The following is a 25,281-nucleotide window of genomic DNA, read 5'->3' as shown; positions in this document are numbered from 1 at the left end:
TATCTAAATGCTTTTCAAAAGACAAAGTTGTGTCCACTACCAATGGCAGCTTGTTCCAGACATTCACCACCTCTGTGTGAAAAAATTGCCCCTCTGGACACTTTTGTACTTCTCCCCTCTCAACTTAAACCTATGCCCTCTAGTTTTAGACTCCCCTACCTTTGTGAAAAGATATTGACTATGTAGCTGATCTATGCCCCTCATTATTTTATAGATCTCTATAAGAACACCGCTCAGCCTTCTAGCTACAGAGAAAAAAGTCCCAGTCTACCGGCCTCTCATAACTCAAATCATCAAGTCCCGGTAGCATCCTAGTAAATCTTTTCTGCATTCTTTCTAGTTTAATAATATCCTTTCTATAATACGGTGACCAGAATTGTACGCAGTATTCCAAATGTGGCCTTACCAATGTCTCATGCAACTTCAACAAGATGTCCCAACTCCTGTATTCAACATTCTGACCAATGAAACCAAGCATGTTAAATGCCTTCTTCATCACTCTGTCCACCTATGACTCCACTTTCAATGAGCTATGAACCCGAACCCAAGATTTCTTTGTTCTGTAACACTCTCCAATGCCCTACCATTAACGAGTTAAGTCCTGCCCTGGTTCAATCTACCAAAGTGCATCACCTCACATTTATTTAAATTAAACTCTATCTGCCATTCGTCAGCCCACTGGCCCAATTGATCAAGATCCCGTTGCAATCAGAGATGACTTATTTCTCTGTTCACTATGCCACCAATCTTGGTGTTATCTGCAAATTTACTAACCATGCCGTCTATATTCTCATCCAAATCATTAATATAAATGACAAATAACAGTGCACCCAGCACTGATCCCTAAGGCACACTGCTGGTCACAGGCCTCCAGTTTGAAAAACAACCCTCTACCACTACCCCCTGGCTTCTATCATCAAGGCAATTTTGTATCCATTTAGCTACCTGGATCCCGTGAGATTTAACGTTGTGCAACAACCTACCATGTGGTACCTTGTGTAAATAAAGATAGGAATACTGACAAAATAAATCTAAGAAAACAAAAGTTATTAATCAAGCATGATTTTCCTGTTTCAAGAAGCCAATGGAAGTTTGAGTTCTGAGCCAAGCATATATAATGAAACTCAGTTGAGAGCCCAGACTTTTATTAGTTTGTTGAAACAAGTACACACAGGGAAAACATCGCTTGATTGACAGACTTTTTCTTCGATCAATTTGTCAGTGATTGAGTGTACACTGGGTGAATTAACATGGAAGTTCTGAGTTGGTATGGAGGGTATGAGGGGTCATTGGGGGTGGATGGGGGAACAAGAGTTGACCTGAAGTTAAAGAGTCAGAGTCATACAGTACAGAAGAGGCCCTTTAGTCCATCAAATCTGCACCGACAAAACTACACTAAATCTACACTAATCTTTCCTGCACTTGATCCTTAGCTTTGAATGTTATGGCATTTTGAGTGCTTATCTGTGATACTTTTAAAATTTGTGAGGTTTCCTACCTCTACTCAGGCAGTGCATTCCAGACTAGTGCCACCCTCTGGGTGAAAATGTTTTTCCTCAGATCCCCTCTAAACCTCCTGCCCCTCACTTTAAAATTATGCCCTTCATTATTGACCCTTCAGCTACTTCCTATCAATCCTGTCCATATCCGTTGTGGTCTTATACAACTCAGTCAGGTCCCCCTCAGTCTTCTCTGCTCAAAGAAAACAATCCAAGCCTACCTAGCCTCTCTTTGTTGCTCAAGTGCTCCATCCCAGGGAATCTCATTTGCACCTTCTCCAGCGCAATCTCATTTTTCCCACAGTGAGACAACCAGAACTATAGCACTCCAGCTGTGGCCAAACTAAAGTTTTGTACAGCTCCAACGTAATCTCCCTGCCACTATAATCTGTGCCACAACTGATAAAGGCAAGTGTCCCATATGCCTCCTTAGCTACCTATTAACCTGTCTTGGTGCTTTCAGGAATCTGTGGACATTCGACCCATGACCCCTCTGTTTCTCTGAGATTCCTAGTCTCCTGCCATTTATTGAATGCTCCCTTGTCTTGTTAGTCCTTCTAAAGTGCATCTCTTCACACTTTAAGATTAAATTTCATCTGCCATTTATCTACCTATCTGACATATTAAACGCTCATCCATGTATCTTTTAAAAGTTATGAGGTTTCCCACCTCTACTGCCCTCCCAGGTAGTGCATTCCAGACTGTTGTCATGCTCTGGGTGAATATAGTTTTCCTCAGATCTGCTCTAAACCTCCTGCTCCTCACCTTAGAATTATACCACCTCATTATTGGCCCTTCAACCAAGGGGAACAGTTGCTTCCTACCCATGTATCTAGGGGTCTGTATCTTTCTACAAACGAAGACCTTCCTCCTCACTATGACTCCTTTGATCTTTAAAAGGTTCCATCATTCCAGACTATGGTTCATAGAAGGACGTGAACTACATGTCCTTGAGAAGTTGGCCTAACATCTTAAAAATTGCAGGGGGGATGGGGGATTGCAGTTTTAGGAATGTTTACCCCCCACACTGGAGTCAGCCTGGTTTAGAAGAAGAAACAGAACAGAGCACAGATTATGGTCTGAAATTTTTTAACTAGTGTTGAGTTCACAAGACTGTAAAATGCCTGAATGACTGAGATATAGGCACTTTACAGAAACTCTGTTTCTCTCTCCTTAAATGCTGCTTGACCTGTTAAGTATTTCCAGCCCTTTCTGTTTTTTATTTCAGATTTCCATTACCTGCCGTATTCTGTTTCTCAAGTAACTAACAATACTTGGCTTCAGGGATTCAGTTGATATGCACAACCCTAGGACATGGTCATAGTGAGGACACTGCATGTAGAGTCACTGTGGAAGCTGCTGCTTCTCTGAAGGGTTATCCTGACTCAAAACTTTGGCTCTGTTTTCTCTCTACAGATGCTGTCAGACCAGCTGAGTTTCTCCAGCATTTTCTGTTTTTGTTTCAGATTCCAGCACCTGCAGTATCTTGCCTTTATCTGCTGCTTCTCTGCTGGTGCTAGACAAATTGGGGTTGTCATCAGCCTCAATGCCATCAAAAATCGGGGCAACTTCTCTCTTCTCTGTCTGGCATCGATTGGTTGCGTTGAGCCGGAACCCAATCTTTGCAGGCACCAGGCCGTGGCTGATATCAGATTGAGAGAGGGTGCAGTATTCATCGCTGTAACTGTACCCACCATCTGAATCCTGGGGCACTATGGACAAGGCAGCATTTGCCAGATCCTCAAACAGCAACCAGCTCTCAGTCCTATGTTGAACCTCAAGTGGCGCAAAGGGCAGTTTCCCACTCAAACCAGAAGTGTCACCACAATATTCAGGCTTTGAAGTGGAATAAAAGCTTTTGCTGGATTCAGTGCAATAATTCTTCTTTACATACATGGCATCTGAATCAAAGTTTTGTTTTGTGCTGTCTGGGTTAATGGGTGACATATGGTTAATTGGAATGGGCTTTAGGTAGGAGATGTTAGAAACAACTTCAGCCCTGGGATTCACAATCACTATGCCAGTTTCATTTTCCAGTGGCCTCTTCATTTCTCTCATCTCCTGGACTGGGCTTCCACCAGCGTTTTGATGAACGTGGATCCATTCCTGAAATACATAATCAAAATTAGATAGTATTTTCACATCTTCCCTTCTCTTGCAAAGTTGCACAGGCCTGGTCATCATTTTTACCCATTGAGTAGGTAGGCTCCCCATTCTCACCCCACTTCTAAGTTGCCTCCTACTTGAGTGGGAAAAATCTTTAATTCCTGCTCTATGTGCCCCGCTGTTGTGTTTCCTCCCTCCCACCGATACATACACACATTTACATCATAACAATAGGGATCAGAAATTATCTATATTTATGTAAACTGATGAACTTAACCATGCAGTACCAGGTTAACCTGTAGGACAGTTTGATATTTAGAAAGAGAAACAGAACAGGACACAGATTACACTCTGAAATTTTTGAACTCGTGTTGAGTTCAAAATGCCTGAACGATTGACAACCCTTCACTTTTCCTCACTGTCCTCAATTTAAAACCTCCATGACCTTTTTTGTCATCACGATAACCTCTTCCTTCCCTATAACTCTCAGGTACAGCCATTCAATATTGGTCTCTTGTGCATCCCTTATTTGCTCCATTCCACGGCTGGTCCTAATTCCAGGGCCCTAACCCTAAGCGTGAATTTCTCCCTAAACTTCTCTGCCACTTTTTTCTACTGTTCGGAAAACAAAGATAGTTTTATGGTATTATTTTTGCGTTGGTAAGCATTAGAAATAAGGTGTAGTTTTCATTGGATTTAATTTTATGTTTCTGTGCCTAGAAGGATAAAACCTATAGTTAGATACATGCTGGACAAAAATGTTTGAATATATGATTAAATTCCAGCTGTGATTCTATTATGCTTAGAGAGGGTTACGCATGAAAAATAATAAAAAGCATAAGCATTTGGCCATTGCTTAGCAACTGGAGTCACTGTAAGGTAGAAAAGCTTTTAAGTCTTAGTATTAGCTGGATATATTGCAGTTGGGTACAGGACACTGGGGAGTGAATATCTCTCAACTCTGGCAGGAGAAGCTGGACAGGACAAGGAAGTTGCAAAGATGCGGGTTTCCTACGGAAAAAATTGCAGTACAGATAACCAGGTATTGGGACAGAAAGAACATCTTAAGACAACTGAAGTTAAGAGAATAGAGATGAAGGTATTATTCAAAATAATTCAAGGAAGAGTAAACAAAAAGAGTTCTGAGATAAAGTGACAATTGCAGTAACTAGTTTTAAAATGGGACAGCAGGATTAAGAGGTAAGAACAGAAGAACATAAGAAATAGGAGCAGGAGTAGGCCATCCAGCCCTTCGAGCCTGCCCCGCCATTCAATAAGATCATGGCTGATCTTATATGGCCTATAATTCCCCGCCTTTTGCCTGGCACCCTTCTTAAACAACGGCGTAACATTAGCCGTTTTCCAATCATCCGGCACTTCCCCGGAATCCAGCGAATTAAATTAAATTAAATTAAATTAAATGTATTATGCCACTTTACTGGAGTCTGGGAATTGAAAGTTAAAGCAATTGTGGGCAACATTGTGGTAAGTAATGCTGCGTCACAGTCTAGGGACCCAGGTTTGATTCCGGCCTTGGGTGACAATCTAGAGCTTGCACATTCTCCCCTTGTCTGCTTGGGCTTCCTTGGGTGCTCCAGTTTCCCTCCACAGTCCAAAGATGTGCAGGTTATGTGGATTTGCCATGCTAAATTTCCCCTTAGTGTCCAAAGATGTGCAGGTTAGGTGGATTAACATAAGAACATAAGAAATAGGAGCTGGAGTAGGCCATCTAGCCCTTTGAGCCTGCCCCGCCATTCAATAAGATCATGGCTGATCTGAAGTGGCTCACTTCCACTTTTCCGCTTTCTCCCCAAAACCCTTAACCCCCTTGCCTACCAAAAACCTATCTACCCACGTCTTAAATATATTTAGCGAGGTATCCTCCACCACTTCAACGGGCAGAGAATTCCAGAGATTCACCACCCTTTGAGTGAAGAAGTTCCTCCTCAACTCTGTTCTAAACTGCCCCCCCCTTATCTTGAGGCTGTGCCCTCTAGTCCTGCTGTCCTTTCTGTGTGGGAAGAACCTCTCCACCTCTACCCTATCCATCCCTTTCATCATCTTATACGTCTCAATAAGATCCCCCCTCATCCTTCTAAACTCTAACGAGTACAAGCCCAGTCTATTCAGCCTCTCTTCATAGCTCAACCCCCTCAACTCCGGTATCAGCCTAGTGAACCTCCTCTGCACTCCCAAAATATCCTTGCGCAAGTGCGGCGACCAAAACTGCACACAGTACTCCAGCTGCGGCCTCACCAGTGCCCTGTACAGTTGCAGCAAGACCTCCCTACTTTTATATTCAATCCCCCTTGCTATGAAGGCCAGCATCCCATTTGCCTTCCTGACCACCTGCTGCACCTGTAGGCTGGGTTTTTGCGACTCATGCACAAGGACCCCCAGGTCCCTCTGCACCGTAGCATGCTGAAGCTTTTCGCCCTGTAGTCCTTCCTACCATTATTCCTGCCAAAGTGGATAACCTCACACTTGCCAACATTGTATTCCATCTGCCAGGTCCTCGCCCACTCGCTCAGCCTATCTAGATCCCTCTGCAGACTATCCACACCCTCTACACAATTTGCTGTTCCACTTATCTTTGTGTCATCAGCAAATTTCGACACCTTACACTCGGCTCCCTCCTCCAGATCATCTATATAAATGGTAAATAGCTGAGGCCCCAGCACCGATCCCTGGGGCACTCCACTAGTCACCAACCGCCAATACGAATAGCACCCATTGACACCCACTCTCTGCCTCCTATTTGACAGCCAATCCCCTATCCACTCTAACATCTTACCCCCAACTCCATGCCCCCTTACCTTCTGTAACAACCTTTTGTGCGGCACCTTATCAAACGCCTTCTGAAAATCGAGAAACACCACATCCACCGGTTCTCCTCCATCCACCGCACTAGACACATCCTCATAGAATTTCGATAAATTCGTCAGACACGACTTCCCCTTAACGAGTCCGTGCTGCATCTGCTCTATCAAACAATTCTTCTCAAGATGCCTCACTTTTCCCTCTTTGATGACGGATTCAAGCATTTTTCCTACAACAGACTTTAAACTCACCGGCCTATAATTCCCTGCCTTTTGCCTGCTACCCTTTTTAAACAGCGGCGTAACATTAGCCGTTTTCCAATCTTCCGGCACTTCCCCGGAATCCAGCGAGGTTTGGAAAATAATCACTAAGGCATCCACTATCACCTCTGCCATTTCCTTCATTAACCATGGTAAATGCTTGAGGCTATGGGGATATGGTGGAGGGGAGGCCTTAATAAGATGCTCTTTTGGAGAGTCGGTGCAGACTTGACTGGCTGAATGGCCTCCTTCTGTATTGTATGGAATCTATGATGTTGAACAGTGTTGGCAGGATTTTCCAGCCACCCTCGTGCCAAAACAGGAAAAATCTAAGGTTAATGAACTTTAGATCATCCACGGCCCCTGTCTGCTACGATTCCTGTGGCAAATGGATGGGAAAATTCACCTTGATGTACAGCAATCAAGGCAAAGAAATCCAAAAGGGATTAGTGTAATTCCCAGACTGGATTCACTGTTAAAAGTACAGAGGAAGTTTTATTTAAAATTTGGAAAACCTGGACTGGATTTCAGAATGCAAACAATTAATGAAAGCATTGTTGTAACTAAAGATTTTAAAGCATTTTTTTAGGTGGAGAAGTTTGGAAACTCTCACATCATAAACACCTGGGTGGGAATCTGAGGAAAAATCCACATACATTCACTTAAGGTTCAGAGTGAAGAGTGTACCTGACTATAGGCATCTTGTGTGTTTAAAGGGACTTTGTGTTACTGAGATGTTATAGCTTAAGGTATGTTTTGCCTTAAAATCTGCATGTAGTTGTGAAGCTAAAGAGAAGTAAAGGAGTATTGAATTATAATCCAATTTTTCCATGTTTAGTAAATTTTTTCTTGTTGTTAAAACTAATTAGCAGTTTTGTGACTCTGTTCCTCCATGTTTTATGAAAAAAAAAGTAAAAGTTATGGTTGTTTGAGCCAGGGTTCCATTCTGGTATCTTTCCGCTCAGTTATAAATACTCAGCCTTCTTACCAATCCACGAGATTGTGTGGACGAGACACCTGGGACTTCCCCACTGAGAGAATAGTACCTTACCATAATAGAATAAGATGTAGAAGCAGAAATAGGCCATTTGCTTATCAAGTCTGCTACACCACTCAGTAAGCTCATGATTGATCTGATATACTAATCCCCAATTCCACTTCCCCGCCATATCCTCATAACCCTTGATTTCCTTACTAATTAAAAATCTGTCTATCTAAGCCTTGAACACGCTAAACAACCCAATTCTAAGGCCCAGGCGGGTAATGAATTCCACAGATTCACTACTGTCTGAGAGAAGAAATTCTTGATCATCTCTGTCTTAAATAGGCACTCCTTACTCTGAAAATATACCCTTTGGTCCTAGACTCTCCCACAAGGGGAAGCAACCTTTCAGCATCTACTCTGTCAAGCCCCCTGAGAATCTTATGTCTCAATAAGGCTGCCTCTCATTCTTCTAAACTCCAATAAGTACAGGCCAGCTGCCTCAACCTCTCCTATTGAGCAAATCGCTCCTTACCTATTGAACCTTCCCTGGACTGCCTCCAAAGTCAGTATATTTTTCTTTAGACAAGGGGATCAAAACTGTTCACAGTATTCCAGGTGTGGGTCTAACTAATGCCTTGTATAGTTTTAGCAAGACTTCCCTATTTTTATATGCCATATACCCAATAAGCTATGAGGTCCCAGAGGAACGTAACTTCAGTTGTGAGTGTAATTCTATTGAGCATTAGTGTCTTTACCTTAAAGTCTCCATTGTGTTCACTGTAGAGTGGCTGGAAAAAGGTGGCTGGGTTTGGAACATGAATCCATACCTTATTCACAACACTAAAAATAGATTGAAATTAAAGCAAAAATTAACCGTTTATATCATTTGGATAAAAGGCATTAAATATTTATCAAATACTGAGAGTGAACATGTGGCTGGTGAAAAGGAAATTTTGATACTGACAAGATTGGAAGATGCAGAAAATGTGTTCATGAATGAAAAGACAAATGGGAGAAAACATAAAGGGTAGGATCTCATTGAGACGTATAAGATGATGAATGGGATGGATAGGATAGAGGTGGAGAGACTCTTCCCGCTCAAAAAAGACAGTAGGACTAGGGGGCACAGCCTCAAGATAAAGGGGAGGCGGTTTAGAACGGAATTGAGGAGGAACTTCTTCACTCAAAGGGTGGTGAATCTCTGGAATTCTCTGCCCGTTGAAGTGGTGGAGGCTGCCTCGCTAAATATTTTTAAGAAGCGGGTTGATGGGTTCTTGATAAGAGAGGGGATTAAGGGTTATGGGGAGAGGGCGGGAAAGTGGAACTGAGCCACAACAGATCAGCCATGATCTTATTGAATGGCGGGGCAGGCTCGAAGGGCTAGATGGCCTACTCCTGCTCCTATTTCTTATGTTCTTATGTTCTTATTTTCCTTCTCTCTGTGACGTGTTTCGCAGCAGCTGGAGACGGCATGCCGTTCAGTGGCGGTCGGATCTTGTGGTCTCGCTGTTGTCAACAGGATTTCCCATTGAACATACCTCTTTCCTCCAAGAAAGTCATGGGGATGCATTGTTGTAGGATCATAAATGGAGACCAGGCGTGATGGTTACGCCGGGGAGCTCGGAGGCTCTTGAAATGCCTGGATGGTTGTTGACATGGCTGAGCACTGCCCACCTAACAGTGCCAGTGTGCTAGAGGCAGTGCCAAGGGGATGGGGCCTGAGTGGGGGTGGGGAAACATGCTACCAATGAAGAGGAGGGATTCCTAATGTCTGTGGGGGGAGGGAGGGGTCTTCCAGTGCACTGTGACATCGGCACCCAATCGCTTTGTAGCTCGCCTCATTGGCCCTCTCAGAACTGGCGTGAAACCCACCACTCTCCCAAAAAATGACTAAGTGTGGGACAACTATGGTTCAATCCACACTGGACAGACTGGCACAGATCACTCCAGTTTTCTTGCCCTTAAGACAGTTAGTCATTTTTTGAGAAAGTTTTGCCCATCGTTTTCCCTCTAATTCAGTCAGTGGTTAGGGACAGCAGTATGTGACTGCAAATGAGGCAGGTAGAGGGATCCTGAATTCAGAAACAGAAGAGCTTTCGCTCTTGACCTTGTCTAACAGATACAAGGTACTTGCTCCCTTGTTGAATGTTTTTAAGGCAAAGATAGATAGATTTTGAACAGTAAAGGAATTAAGAGTTATGATGATCTTACTGAATGGCGGAGCAGGCTCAAGTGGTCAGATGGCCTACCCTTGCTCCTAGTTCTTGTGTTCTTATGTTCTTGTCATTGAATATATTTAAGAACTCAGACAAACAAATTTTTGATCTCTCAGAAAATCGAAGGATATTGGAATGTGTGGGGAAATGGAGTTGAAGACCAGGTTCAGCTATGATCAAATTGAATGGTTCGAAGGCTCAAAGGTATTCTCCTGCACCTATTCCTTAAGGCCTGTAGAGAGCTGTAAAGTGAAGGAAACACTAGTACTAGCATGATGGGAGAATGGCCTCTTCATTGCTGAAATTAGTGCATTTCTAAAGGATTGGTACCTGACAGCATCAATCCCTAATCACTTTGAGATTGTTACTGGTTCCAGTGAGCTGTGGGATAATTGTTACAAGCTCCAGTGGCAGTGCAAATAAACGGTTACTGTTGACAGTGACACTGGGAGAAACTGTTGCCGACACTTGTGATATTGGTAAAGACTGTTGCTGGCTCCATTAATGCTGGGATGGAGTGATCAACTGGGAGAAACTGTTACTGGTTAAAGTAAGACCTGGGATAGACTTTCTGGCTCCATTGAAACTGGAATTGACTGTTACTGGTTACATTGAGCACTGGGCTTGACCGTAACTGGGTTCAGTGTGCATGTTGGAGAGACTGTTACAGGTTGAATTAAATAGACTTACCATGCATAAATCCTGAAGTACATAAATGTGAAAATGATGACAGCCAATAGTAGTGGAGCCAGGACAACAAGCAACTGTTTGGTAGGATTGCCTGGAACTTTAAAGAAAATAAAACAGAAATAGAGTATTTATTGTTGGTAAATCATGGGACCAACTCCACAGGATAAAATAGGTCATAGCTTCTGATTGGGTGGCAATTGAGTCAAATTGTCTCTGCTTATAAGTACTTATTCTAAACTGCAAGTGATCGTATCTCACCCATCCTTCTGTTTCAGGCCAGGCAGATTCTGGGCAGTGCAGCACAATCCTGGGGACTAATGTTTAAGGGCTGCAGAGTTAAAGGAAGGAAGTCATATACCTTGTTTACAGCAGTTGGTGTCAGGCCTGGGGTTGGCTAGGCCTTGATGGAGAGGGGAGGGATCAAGTCAGACTGGGCCTGGGGATGAGAGCCAGGCATGGTTGGGGAGTCCCTGTTGGGGGTGGGGGAGCAGTAGACTCCTGGGAGTTGGAACTGTGAGGAGGTTGAGGGGGTGGGGGGTGGTCAGTGCAATAGTTACCCAGAAGTTATAAGAGATTTTAATTCTTATAGCTATTTCTGGTTAACTATTGATGTTACTGAACCATCCGAAGTTTGCAATTTAAATTGCATTTTCAAACAGCTCCCAGTGCAAGGCAATTGCTCAGGTGACTTTTGCACCACAGGTACAGGGTATGTTAGATGCATAGTAACATTCCCTTTACACTGTCCCACACTAATAAATTACACATTTTTGTAATAATATCATCACTTATTTATTGAATCATCTTTGTCAGGCTTAATTAATGGTATCTTACAGTGCTATCAAAACCCAGGACCAATTCCCATTCTATAAACTCAGCCCCTTGCCTCAGACTTTGGTGGTCAGTTAATATACAATAGGCCCACATGAGTTGGCTCTTTCTGCTTCATATAACTTTTAATTTATTCACAGGATATGAGCATTGCCAGTCAAGCCTGTATTTATTTTTACCTTAATTGCTCTTGAGAAAATGGTGGTGGTGAGTTACCTTCTCAAACCACTGTTGTACAAGTTGTTGGTACTCCCACAGTGTCAGAGGCAAAAGTCCAGGATTTTGAACAAATGACAGTGAAGGAAGAGTGATATATTTCAAAGTTGACGTGGTGTGTAACTTGGAAGGGAGTTTGCAGGTGGTGGTGTTCCCTTGTGACAGCTGCCCTTGTCCTTCTAGGTTATAGAGGTCGCAAGTTTGTAAGGTGACGTTGAAGGAGCGTTGGCAAATTGCTCCAATGCATCTGTAGACGGGAACACACATGTACCACTGTGCATCTATGGTGAAGGGAGTGAATATTTAAAGTGGTGGATTGCGTGTCAGTTAAGCAGGTTCCTTTGTCCAGTTTGTGCCCAGTGTTTTGGATTACTCATCCAAGTAAGTGGAGAATATTATTTTTTACTCCTGACTTGTACCTTGTAGATAGTGGAAAAGTTTCAGGGAGTCGAAAGATGAATTACTTCCCACAGAATTCCCAGCCTTTGACTGCTCATGTAGCCAAAGTATTTTTGTAGCTAATCCAGTTAAATTTCTGGTCAATGGTGATCCCAGGAGTGTCACTGAGTAGGCTATTGCTAAGTAAGTATCGTGGTGCCATAAACCTGTTGATGACACCTTCCATCACACTGCATTGAACTGATGGAGCAGGAGTTGGTCAGATTAAATCTTTCCAGCTCCTTTGTGGACAGGATATACTGAGGCAATTTTCCACATTGTTGTGTAAACGCTAGTGATGTAATGGTTGCTAGAACAACTTAGCTACAGGCACTAGCTCTGGTGCACATCTCTTCAGCATTACTGTTGGAATGTTGTCGTGGCCTGTGGCCTTTATTGTACCCCATACCCTCAGCCTTTTTATGTCATGTAAGATGAGCGAGATTAGTTGAAGATTGGCATCTATGATAAGGGGTAGGCCATTTAAGACCAAGACGAGGAGGCATTTATTCACTCAGAATGTGGTGGAACTTTTGGAATTCTCTACCCCAGAGGGCTGTGGAAGTTCAATTGAATATGTTTAAGAGAGAAATCGATAGATTTCTGGAGACTAATGACATAAAGCGAAAATGGAGATTGTGATAGCTCCCCATGATTTGCATGAGGAATCACTGATTGACCTCCCTATAGAACTTGTTGCAAACGAGCTCTCTGGGAATTGGTAATTAACCAACCAGGTGGAGCTTGTATACCAATCCCTGTATCAAGCAGGCCCCTGAGCAGGTCCATTATTCCTTCTGTCCAGGTCGGAGCCAGTTGTGTTCACCACAGGCTTGTGATTTTGTTTTACTTTATTTTGTGCAATTAAAGCACTGTTCTTTTACAACCGACTCCTTGAGTTATCATAGAGATAATGCAGGGAAGTAATACTGAGATAGTTGATCAGCCATGAATGACAATTGAATGACAAAACAGGCTCAGTGATCACAGGCCTACTCCTGTTCCTATGATGGGGACCTCAAAAGAAAGGGACAATGAGCCATCCACTCAGCACGACTAACTGAAGATGGTTCCAGAAAATCTGCAGCATCGTCTTTTGTACTGATGTACTGGATGCAGTCATCCTTGAGAATGAGAGTGTTTGTGGAATCCACCGTCTTGTTTGTTGTGTAAATTGTCCACCCAAGATTTGTGACTGGATTTGACAGAACTTTGATCTCAACTGATGGCTGAACAGAAAACCGTCTTGATGTCTGCCAGCTATCTGAAAGAGAGCCATATGTTCCATTCCCTTCATCTAGTAGAGATGACTAAAAAATTCCTAAGCAGACCTTCTATAGGGAATTGTCTCAGGGCAAACAACAAACATCAGGTGGTCAGCACAAATGATCCAAGGACACCCGAAAAAAAGCCTTACCAACTTCTGCACTGCTGACTACCTCTCTTGGGCCAGTCAGCTGCAATGTTTTCACATGTAGTTGCATGCAGTGAAATTTGGTTCAGCATGCATTGAGGACCATCCACTCACAAATTCGTAAAATATAACATAGCCAGAGGAAGGCCACAGATGGTGCGTCTGCAGAAGCAACAACAATGACAATAGGAACTGGTAGTTAAGTGGATGTCCATGCTGATCTCACATTGGATTCTTCAGTCACAAGAAGACCCACAAAAAATTAACATTATAACTTGGGCATGCTTGAATAATGAGGAGTATATCACAATAGTCTTGATCCAATTCAACGTTATAGGAGTTTGGAGCAGTTTCTGCTCAGAAACTGAACTGGACTAATCAGGTAAATACTGGGGCATCTACAAAGCAGAAGTATGGAGTGTGATGGAATGCCCTCCACTTGCCAGGATGAGTACAACTCCAACAACAATCAAAAAGCTCAATATCATCCAGGATGAAACAGCCCATTTGTTTGGCATCCCTTCCACAAACATTCACTCCTTCTGCCACCATGGTGGCAGCAGTATGTACCATTTACAAGATGCTCTGCAGCAACTCTCCAAAGCTTGTTAAGCAGCAGCTGCCAAACCCATGACGCTAGTATCTAAAAGGACAAGGTCAGTCGACACATGGGACACATGTAGACACAGTTTCCACATGGAAACTCTCCCTCTAAAACCACTCACCATCCTGACTTGGAAATATATCACCATTCCTTTACTGTCACTGGGTCAAAACCCTGGAACTCTCTCCCTAACAGCACTATGCATTACGGAGCACTCCCTCCATAGCAAGAACATTCTTCCTCCAATAAGAACACCATAACTGCACACAACTTTCCAGGTGTGGTCTCACCAAGGCTCTGTCTAGCTGCAGAAAGATATCCCTGCATCTGTATTCAAATCCCCTCCCTATGAAGGCCAACTTACCATTTGCCTTCCTCATCGCCTGCTGCACTTGCATATTAACTTTTCAAAGACCCGTATACAAGGATCTCCAGCAGTTTTACACATTCCCCTCTCTTAATCCATAGCCAGTAAGATAATAATCTGCCTTCCTGTTTTTGCTACTAATGTCACATTTATCCATATTATACTGCATTTGTCATACATTTGCCCAATCATTCAACTTGTCCAAATCACAGTGAAGCATTTCAGCATCCTCCTAACAGTTCATCCTCCCACCAAACTTTGTATTATCTGCAAATTTGGAGATATTACATTTTGTTCCCTCATATAAATCATTAATATATATCGTGACTAGCCAGGGTTCTAGCTCTGATCCCTGTAGTACGCTGCTAGTCACTGCCTGTTATTTAGAAAGAGCTCATTTATTCCTGCTCTTTGTTTTCTCTGTCAACCAGTTTTCTCTCCATCTCAATACGCCACTACCATCCCACGCACTTTAATTTTACATGCCACATTGCATTTTACTTTGCTAAAAGCCTTCTGAAAGTTGAAGTAAACCACATCCACTGGCTCCACTTCATCAACCATACTAGTTATATCCTCAAATAATTCCAGTTACAATTGTAGAATTCATCAGTGCAGTAGGAGGCCATTCAGCCCATCGAGTCTGCACCAACCACAATTCCACTTGGGCCCTATCCCCATAACTCCATGCATTTACCCTAGCTAGTCCCCTTCATACTAAGGACCAATTTAGCATGGCCAATTCACCTAACCCACACATCTTTGGGCTATGAGAGGAAACCGGAGCATCCAGAGGAAACCCACGCGACACAGGGAGAATGTGTAAACTCCACACAGACAGTGACCTAAGCCAGTAATCGAATCCAGGTCCCTGGTGCTGTGAGACCCCATTGATTTGTCAAGCATGATATATCTTTCATAAATCCATGCTGACTCTGCATGATCCTGCCACTGTTTTCCAAATGCTCTGTTATTAAATATTTTATAATGGACTCTAGCATTTTCCACTACTGACATTAGGCTGACTGGTCTATAATTCCCTGTTTTCTATCTACCTCACTTTTTAATTAGTGGGTTTACATTAGTCACCTTCCAATCTGTAGGGACTGTTCCAGAGTTTATAGAATCTTGGAAGATGACTACTATTTCTAGGGCCACTTCCTTAAGTACTCTGGGATGTAGAATATCAGGCCCTGGGGATTTATTGTCTTCAATTCATCAATTTCCCCAATATTATTTCCTTACTAATAGATTTCCTTCAGTTTCTTCCTCTCACTAGACCTTGGGCTCGTCAATATTTCTGGTATGTTATTTGTGTCCTCCTTTGTGAAGACAGAACCAAAGTATGTACTTAGCTGGTCAACACAGTAAAGAGTCTCATAACACCAGGTTAAAGTCCAACAGATGTATTTGGCAGCAAAAGCCACTAGCTTTTGGAGCGCTGCTCCTTCTGGCTGGAGACAAAACATGTCTCATTTTAGCTGGTCAACCATTTCTTTGTTCCTGTGTTTTTGACTGGAAGGAACCTGTCTCATATTTCAAACTGATACTTGACAGCAGTATACTTGCCAGGGTTTGTCATCCATTCTACTTCTGGGCTCCACTTGCTCCAGATGCCCCTATACAGTCCATTTTCTGAAGGTTTGCTGCGGACTCTTGCTTTATAATTGGTCTCTGGTTCAAGTTCTGTTTCCTCGATAACCAGATTTCGGATATCGTTAACCCTACTTTTTACCTTTACATCCTGGAGGAAAGAAAGATATTCAGTTAGGATGTAAAATTAAACAGAAGGTAAAACTTACCTTGAAACAAAGAATGTGTTTATCATAAACAGGAAGTTTTCAGAACAGTGCTGGGTGGTTTATTTACAGTGTGGCAAATTTACATGGCATAGGAATGTCTAATGTAAATGGCAGCCAAAAAAAGCTGTGAGAATATTGACAAGATAGGGAATGGTCTAATACATGCCAGATGGAATTTGGTATCATTAAATGTGTGGTAATGAACTTTCAATTTTTAAAAATATGTAATTCCTCAGGTACCGTGAGGGGAGGCGGGGAGAAAGTCTTGAAAAAATGGTCCTGTGTTTGCAACGCAAATGGATGGGCCACATAATGCATTTTTGAACTACGACATGATAGGTAGGGGTAGACGGAAGCAGCAGTTTCTAGTGGTTGAGGGTCAAGGAATCATAGATACATAATGCATTATTTAGAATAGAGAGCAGGAGAAGTTTTTTCAGATTTGTGAGACTGGAATTCATATTTTAGATGAAACTGGATGGATGAAGGAAGGGATTCAAGAGATCTGGGAACAGTGTGGATAAATGTAAATTTTTTTTGTGTGCAGGGAATCAGTCCAAACTGGTTAGACCAAATGGCCTGTTTTGCCTTTTGTTGGAACTTCTATGTATAAAAATCAGGACAAATCTAGGGCATTAAAATGGAAACTGGGTTCAGCCTATAGTTTTTGGTCTGAATATCCCCCCCGTCCTGTACCTCATTTCACTTCAAGACTAAGCTTATTCTTTATTTCCCAAATGTGATGTTACAGCAGGTCCACTTGAACATATTTAAAGAGCAGTGTTCCAAGCAAAATCTCCCCGTGTGCAGGCGACACCAAAATAAAAGCAGGGCAATTGAACATAATTCAACCAGTTTCAGAAAGATTAAGAACAGTTAAAATAATAGGGCAAAGAATTGGCAGACTCAAGTGAGTATGAAGAAATACAGAATAACAGTCGATGTTTCTAACTCTTGTTTCTCAGGAACAGCCAGTTTCCTTGATACAAAGACTGTGGTTAAAGGGGTTGACATGTTTATTCTATCTTTTTACCTATTTACCAATAATTATGTTAGATAACTTATTATGTGAAATGTGCAAAAGCAAGAATTATTCTCTTATTGTTTTCCAGGATGTGTGCACAGATGATAAGGCTGAAATTTATTACCCGCCCTTAGCTGCAGGCCATGTGATGAAAGTACTCCCACAAATCATGGATTTTTGACCCAGCGACAATAAAGGAATAGCAATATACGTATCCAAATCAGGATATCATTTGTTTTGAAGGGAAACTTGGAGGTGATGTCATTTATGCCCCTCCTGTCCGTGTCCTTCTCGGTGATGGAGGTTGTGGGTTTGGTAGGGGCTGCTGAAGTTGTTGCAGTGCATTCTGCAAACAGTAGAAACTGCAGCAACGATGTACTGGCAGTGGAGGGAATGGATATTGAAGCTTCTAAAAGCCACAGGATGGAACCTGGGAGGGTGCTTTGTGGTGAGTGTCAGTGAGCAGCAGCTAGAATCACCCACCTCTTTTGTCTTTCTGCTCCAGTATTCTACTTCATGCTCCAGACGGCTGTACAGAAAAGCTACTGCATCATTCTGCCAAGTGATGTTAACCCTCTGTGTGGTGGAGTTCACTATCGCAGACAGTTGCTGAGGAGCGCTGAGCTGGACTGCAAGATATGAGTGATTCAAGAGATAGGCAATGAGATATCAGATAGTCACAAGAAGAAAAGAACATCCTGTTAAGACTGAAATGGAGAAAAAAATAACTTTTTTGTGTATTATGGAAACAGTTGATAGCTCTGAGAGATAAAGCTCTTCCATTTCAGATGTCCTGCTCCAGCATTAAACATTCAGAGCAACTGCACAATGTAGCCAGATATCAAGATGCACTTACTGTTATCACAGAATCCTTACAGTGCGGAAGGAGGCCATTTGGCCCATTGAGTCTGCACCAACCGCATTTCCACCCAGGCCCTGTTCCAGTAACCCACATATTTACCCTGCTAATTCCCTGACACTATTGTCAATTTAGCATGGCCAATCAACCTAGACACGGGCAGAATGTGCAAACTCACACAAGACTGTGACCCAAGCTGGGAATCGAACCTGGGTCCCTGGCACTGTGTGGCAGTAGTGCTAACCATTGTGCCACCATGCTACCCTCAAAATAATGGCATCCAACATGGGGCACGAACCCACGACCCTGAGATTAAGAGTCTCATGCTCTACTGATTGAGCTACCCGGGTTACGGGGAGGGAATAATAGTAATGCTGTTGTGGAGGGGATATTGCTATGCAGTCAGTACACACAATATTATGGAGGGACTAAATAGACATTTACCTTTAAGGAAAAGAGTGTCCCCTCACCTCCCCCCCACCTTACTCGTAGTGGATTTTGCTGTGGCTGAGGTGGCTCACCATTTGGCTGGCAGTGGGATCTTCCGCTCCCACAGTAATCTATGGCGTTTTACATGACTCACCTGCTCCACCACTGGGGAGCCTTTCGCAGTGAGTTGCCTTTGGTGGGAAAGGCTGAAAAATCCTGCCTAATGTTATGGACGGAATACCCTTTTAAATACACATTTACAGTTATGGAGCAAAAGTCCCTTTAAATAATCAGTGACTGGTATAGAAGAAGTGCCCCTTTAAACTAACACTTACTGTTCTTAGATGGAAAAAAATCCTCAATGGTACAAGAGTGCGATGTCCTTGCCCAGCTGTTTGACTCAAGAACCAGTTTGAACCATTGAAAACTCATGAACAAATGGAATTCCATAGTACAAGTGTAGACGTGGACCCATTCCTCCTCCTCTATTGCTCGCACTGAACTTCTCGTGAAAGTACAATAATTCGCCAGGGTAGTCTTTGGCCTGTTTGGAAATGATTGATCAAAAAGTAAGAGTCCATCAGTGCTGGTAATATGGCCCAAACATTTGTGGCCAACCCCCATCAGCATCCATCATGCGGCCTTAAAAATTTAAACGTGTACTCTCTCTTGCACTGGTGTACTTTAGCTATAGTTTGTACTACCTATAGGATGCACTTCTTAAAATTGTTTGGACTATGAAGAGAGGTTGGACTGTGAAGAGAGGCTGGTTGGACTATGAAGAGAGGCTGAATAGACTGGGTCTGTACTCGTTGGAGTTTAGAAGGATGAGGGGGGATCTTATAGAGACGTATAAGGTAATGAAGGGGATGGATAGGGTAGAGGTAGAGAGATTCTTCCTGCTCAGTAAGGACAGCAGGACTAGAGGGCACAGCCTCAAGATAAGGGGAGAGCAGTTTAGAACGGAGTTGAGGAGGAACTTCTTCACTCAAAGGGTGGTGAATCTCTGGAATTCTCTGCCCGTTGAAGTGGTGGAGGCTATCTGGCTAAGTATATTTAAGTCATGGGTAGATAGGTTTTTGCTAGGCAAGGGAATTAAGGGTTATGGGGAGAAAGACTGAAAGTGGAACAGAGACACTTCAGATCAGCCATGATCTTATTGAATGGCGGGGCAGGTTCGAAGGGCTAGATGGCCTACTCCTGCTCCTATTTCTTATGTTCACAGAATGTGAGCTTTACTGGCTAGGCTAGTATTTGTTACCCATCCCTAATTGCCCTTGAGAAGGAGTGATGAGCCATTTTCTTGAACTGCTGCAGTCTATGTGACTTGAGTACACCCGCAATGCTGTTAGGGAGGGCATTGATGATCTTGATTCAGCGACAGTGAAGGAACGGTGATATAATTCCAAGTCAGAATGGAGTGTGGCTTGAGGCGGTGGGGGTACTGTAGGCAATGGGTTTCCCATGCGTCTACTGTCCTTGTCCCCTTGGATGGTAGAGGTGGCAAGTTTGGAAGATGCTGTTGAAGTTAGGTTGCTGCACTGAATATTGTAAATCAGTGGTGGGCAACCTAGGCTAGTGAGTTGCATAAGTGGCTCTCCTTCAGCGGGCCACAAGGTTGAAATCAGGCTTGTTCACTAATCATGACCCCCTCCGCTCCCCCCATCGATCAGATCAAATATATTTAATACATGCTGAATATTTCATAACGACTTATAGAAAATGCTTAATCGTTCATATATTAGTAGAATTGTCATCAACTTCAAATGATAAAAACAAAAGATATATTTACACTTTGGATGCAGTGGAAGTGCACAGCTCACTGTCAGTGTTGTATGCAGTCAGCATGCACCTCACTTCACATGTGTCATGTATCATACTGGTAGGAAAACAACTACGTGGTCAGAAATCAGCAGAATGTGCAGCCCTACACATGGGCAATGCTCAACAAAATGTCTCATGGCTGGATTCAGAACCCACATGTGGCTCCCAGGCCGCACGCTGCCCATCACTGTTGTAGAAGATGCCATTGTGAGCAATCGTGGAGTGAGAGGATGTTTAAGGCGGTGGATGGGGTGCTATTCCAAGTGGGCTGCTTTGCTCTGGATGGTGTTGAGCTTTTTTGAGTTTTTTGTTGGGGCTATATTCATCAAGGAAAGTGAAGAGTCCTCACTTGTGCTTTGTTCGTGGTGGGCAGGCTTTGAGGAATCAGGAGATGAGTTCCTCTCTGAAGAATTCCTAGCCTCTGACCTTCTCATGTGACCACAGTATTTAGAAGGCTGGTGCAGTACAGCTTCTGGTCAACGGTAACTCCCAGGATGTTGATTTTAGGCTGTCAGTGATGGCAATGAATGTTCAAAGAATGTTATCTGTTTCCCAAACACTGTCCCAGTGGATCAAGAAGGGAAACAACATTGTGCACTTTTTAACTCATTGACATATCTTAAGACTCATTTAAAGAGCTGGGCACTGATCTATTTACACTCTGAGGAGGGTGACAGCAGGAAAAAATAATTAAACCAAAGGTGCTACATTTGAAGGCATAAAGCATTCACACAAAATAAATTCATTAATAGCAAATGTTACAAATTAATGGGTTTGTTCGAATAACCGTTAAGGAGATGTGCTTACAGAGTGACCAAAGTTGGAATTAAATAGTCGAGGGTAATTGACTCTTAGAAGAGATAGACAAGCTGGAAAAGTGGAAAGGTTGGGATTAAAACATTAGCCTGGGCTGCATGTGTAGGTGTAGGTTATACATCCGTGATTGACAGAGGCAGCTACACATGTAAAGTACATTTGCCTTTAAACAGATCCAATTTTCGCAATGAAATGACCAAAGCAGGATATGTGGGCTTGATACTTTTCAAGAGAAGCTCTAAAGCTGCCAGAGTTATTTGGTGAAGTAAGGTAACTTTCTGGATAGGTCTAGGAATACATTTGGAAGAGTTTAGCGGCCTCTTTTTGCAGGGAGGCTAAGTGCCCTTTGGAATTATTAAAAGTAGACATAAATGTGTTTATAAAATGGATTAACTGATTTGAATTGTCAAGGCACTAATTCTCCTGACTTTCTAAATTATAAAAAAATCTTCACTTTAAAGTCTTTGATGTGGGGTTATAAATACAAATTTTCATTTTTATTAAGGATTGAGCACTTGAACGAAATGTTTGTGTTTACATTGGAATAGCTCTTGAAGGAATGCAAATGCAATGACTATAGTGAGTTTTATGAATAGGAGTTTTAAAAAAGTCTGCATTAGACAATTAAAACTTTATTTTGTTTCATTTCAGCAATTCAGCATTGTCCTGAGGTCTGCCTATTGGTGAATACTGGATGAGCACTGGAGGGTGTAAAGGCAAATGAAAGTGGGTGAGTGACATGATTTGACAATAAGTTGGCATGGCATTAAGTACAATGGGTGTGGATGAAATGGCATAGGTTGACATGAAGGATATAAGGGGCCAATGAGGTGCTAGAGGGGCATTGGCTGGAATGGAGTGTATGAATGGCCATGGGGAGTAGTTGGGGATGGGGCATTGGTAGGGCATGGAGACTGTGCAGTAAGGCTTGGAGGGCTTCTTTGTTTTATAGTTGCTTTTACAGTTAAGACAATTTAGGAATAATAGTAGGAAGGACTACTACTTACAGGGCGAAAAGCTGCAGCATGCTACGGTGCAGAGGGACCTGGGGGTCCTTGTGCATGAGTCGCAAAAACCCAGCCTACAGGTGCAGCAGGTGGTCAGGAAGGCAAATGGGATGCTGGCCTTCATAGCGAGGGGGATTGAATATAAAAGTAGGGAGGTCTTGCTGCAACTGTACAGGGCACTGGTGAGGCCGCAGCTGGAGTACTGTGTGCAGTTTTGGTTGCTGCACTTGCGCAAGGATATTTTGGCCTTGGAGGGAGTGCAGAGGAGGTTCACTAGGCTGATACCGGAGTTGAGGGGGTTGAGCTATGAAGAGAGGCTGAATAGACTGGGCTTGTACTCGTTAGAGTTTAGAAGGATGAGGGGGGATCTTATTGAGACGTATAAGATGATGAAAGGGATGGATAGGGTAGAGGTGGAGAGGTTCTTCCCACTCAGAAAGGACAGCAGGACTAGAGGGCACAGCCTCAAGATAAGGGGGGGGGCAGTTTAGAACAGAGTTGAGGAGGAACTTCTTCACTCAAAGGGTGGTGAATCTCTGGAATTCTGTGCCCGTTGAAGTGGTGGAGGCTACCTCGCTAAATATATTTAAGATGCGGGTAGATAGGTTTTTGGTAGGCAAGGGGATTAAGGGTTATGGGGAGAAAGCGGGAAAGTGGAAGTGAGCCACTTCAGATCAGCCATGATCTTATTGAATGGCGGGGCAGGCTCGAGGGGCTAGATGGCCTACTCCTGCTCCTATTTCTTATGTTCTTATGTTCAAAGTCTCAGATCAGTGAAGCGGACCTTTCACTTCTGTAACCAGTAGCCCCATGGCAGGAATGGCAGGTCTCTAGTTATTAGCTGCTCCCACCCCCATCACCTCCACAAGGAACGAAAACTTTACTATCTAGGGCACTTTCTCCTGAGTTGATTTTGTGGAGCCAGGAATTTTCCTAACTTTGCTAAGAGTGAAGATTTGGGTCTTTTTATCTGTAAAATGTAAAACAAAAAAATCCTGAAGTAGTGGGGAACATATGTCTAGTGACTGAATGCTGGAATAAGGGAAGATGGACTAATTAGTTCTCCCCTAAAGTTTAGAAGGATGAGGCGTGACTTTATTGAAATACACAAAATTCTTAAGGGGCTTGACTAGGTACAACAGACGGTCAGAAAATGTTTTTCCTGTTGGACGTCTAGAATGAGCTCGTCAAATCTCTGAATTTAGGACAGTCAGTCATTTAGGACTGAAGTGAGGATAAGTTCCTTCAGTCAAAGGGTTAAAACTTTTTGGACTTCTCTACCCCAGCATGCTCTGATGCTCAGTCATTGAGTATATTCAAGTCAGAAAAAGATAGATTTTTCGTTTTGGATACTGAGGAAATCAAGGGATATGAGTAGTGCAGGAATATGTACCATGATTAGAATGTGAAGAAAACCAGAGGAGTTGAAAGGCCTATTCATGTTCTTGTTTCTTTTGTTCTTATGCTGCATAACAAACATTCCTGGTTCAGCACAGGCTATAGTGGAGTTCCTTCTAATGTGTCCTTGGAAACGCCTTCAAGACTGACAGATCAGTTTTTTTACTGGAAATCATATTGGTCCTCTGAATCAGAACCCAAGTTTCTGTTCTTTTGTGTTTGTGCTATTCATTAGGATAGGGATTGAAACAGCCTAAGCTTTATTCAAAGGGGTGGAGTTCATGAAGTCTGTCTGGACTGGATTTGAACTCAGGTTTCCAAACTGAAATTGGCTCATGTTCAGGTATCAATTTCTTAGTATAGAAACTAAATGCTATGGGATTGCACAAGAGTTAGTCAGTGTGAAGTGCTTACCCATAGACTTCCAGTGTGACATTGCTATTGTTGTTTCTGTCCTTCCACGTGCAATCCATTGTATGATTATAGTCAACATAACAGCTTAGTGGACCTTCATAACAAAAAATATTTCCAATTAAATATGAAGAAACATGGTTAGGCAGTTGACAACCCACACTCAATCAAAGACCAGAAGTATGCTTTCTCTTGCTCAGCCCCTATCTATGAAATGTCTAGGTCGCCTTACGATCTGTTTCAAAATTCAGTTGCAAACCACTAAGAGTAAGAGTCTTATGAACAATAACATTGAGATTTACTTTAATTATTAAACAGCCTTTACTGATAATTTTTACTTTCACCTATTGACACTAGTAACTTGATGGACCAGAACAATTACCCAGAGAGAAATCAATGGGAATGAAAACCTGGCAGGTAAGGTGAGTGATCCACTTGGTCAGTTTGCTGCCCTAGTGGTGAGAGTGCAAATAATTCCCGAATTGCGCTGCATGAGGTGAAGCTGAACATGGATGAGATGATGGGTATCAGCTCTCTAAACTCAAATGTAACATTTTGTCCCCCTTTGTTAACCATGACAGAGTCTTAAAATTGTCTCCATGTTGATTACAGCAGTCTAGAACACTGGGGAAAGCAGGATTTGATTGTAGTTTTTGCCTTTGGTTACTGCTGGCCTCTCAGCAATGGAAATGTGGATCAACTCTAAACTCAAAATGACTGAAATTATTAAAGGAGCCTCAATGTCCTTTGGATAGTCTCTCTTCTCTACTCTCCCACTACTTGACTGTTCTTCCTTTCTGCCAAGATGGACGGTATAGATTATAGAGACATTGTACATGCATGGATAGACTGATCAATCAATATTTAGACAAACTGGTTCATAGATATATGGGTTAACCAATAGATTTATATGTGGACAGATAGATTACTCAATACATAGAGGGTGAGACTATTCAATAAATACGTGGATAGACTGATCAATTGTCACATAAAGAGACAGCAATCGACATATAGGTAAATACATTTCTGGGCAGCTGAATTTGGTTGGAGCCAGGCTTACTTCAGGCCTTTACAATGCCTTCTGACATGGCTGTACCATCCCTGCACAAGATGTGGCATGATACCTTTTACATCCCCAGTGCGATTGAGTGGTCGCTGGAGTGCACCACAGATCTGCCCCCCACCCAGATATGGGGTACAGACCTCTGAGACCACAGATCATTGGCAGCAGCATGAGACTGACTGGGCTCAGCACTCCGATGCTT

At 42.8% G+C, this 25,281-nt stretch overlaps 1 protein-coding gene across 3 annotated transcripts in view; it reads right to left on the bottom strand.

Annotated features, from left to right (window-relative positions):
• Window positions 1–1,473: 1,473 nt before the first annotated feature.
• The window catches only part of LOC145354933 (interleukin-9 receptor-like), a 42,834-nt gene continuing 19,026 nt past the window's right edge, over window positions 1,474–25,281 (bottom strand). For all 3 annotated transcript variants that reach the window (XM_080206598.1, XM_080206595.1, XM_080206597.1), the window contains exons 3-9: window positions 24,020–24,113; window positions 18,896–19,104; window positions 17,756–17,901; window positions 16,016–16,190; window positions 10,577–10,673; window positions 8,426–8,510; window positions 1,474–3,605 (exon numbers count right to left, since the gene is read on the bottom strand). In XM_080206598.1, the coding sequence (XP_080062724.1) occupies window positions 2,922–3,605; window positions 8,426–8,510; window positions 10,577–10,673; window positions 16,016–16,190; window positions 17,756–17,901; window positions 18,896–19,104; window positions 24,020–24,113 (1,490 nt within the window). In that variant the 3' untranslated portion in view covers window positions 1,474–2,921. The remainder of the gene's footprint in view (window positions 3,606–8,425; window positions 8,511–10,576; window positions 10,674–16,015; window positions 16,191–17,755; window positions 17,902–18,895; window positions 19,105–24,019; window positions 24,114–25,281) is intronic.

Source organism: Carcharhinus amblyrhynchos, chromosome 18, assembly GCF_965287045.1.
Source record: "Carcharhinus amblyrhynchos chromosome 18, sCarAmb.v2.hapA, whole genome shotgun sequence".
Taxonomy (NCBI): Eukaryota; Metazoa; Chordata; class Chondrichthyes; order Carcharhiniformes; family Carcharhinidae; genus Carcharhinus; species Carcharhinus amblyrhynchos.
This window is presented reverse-complemented; position numbering and strand designations above follow the sequence as displayed.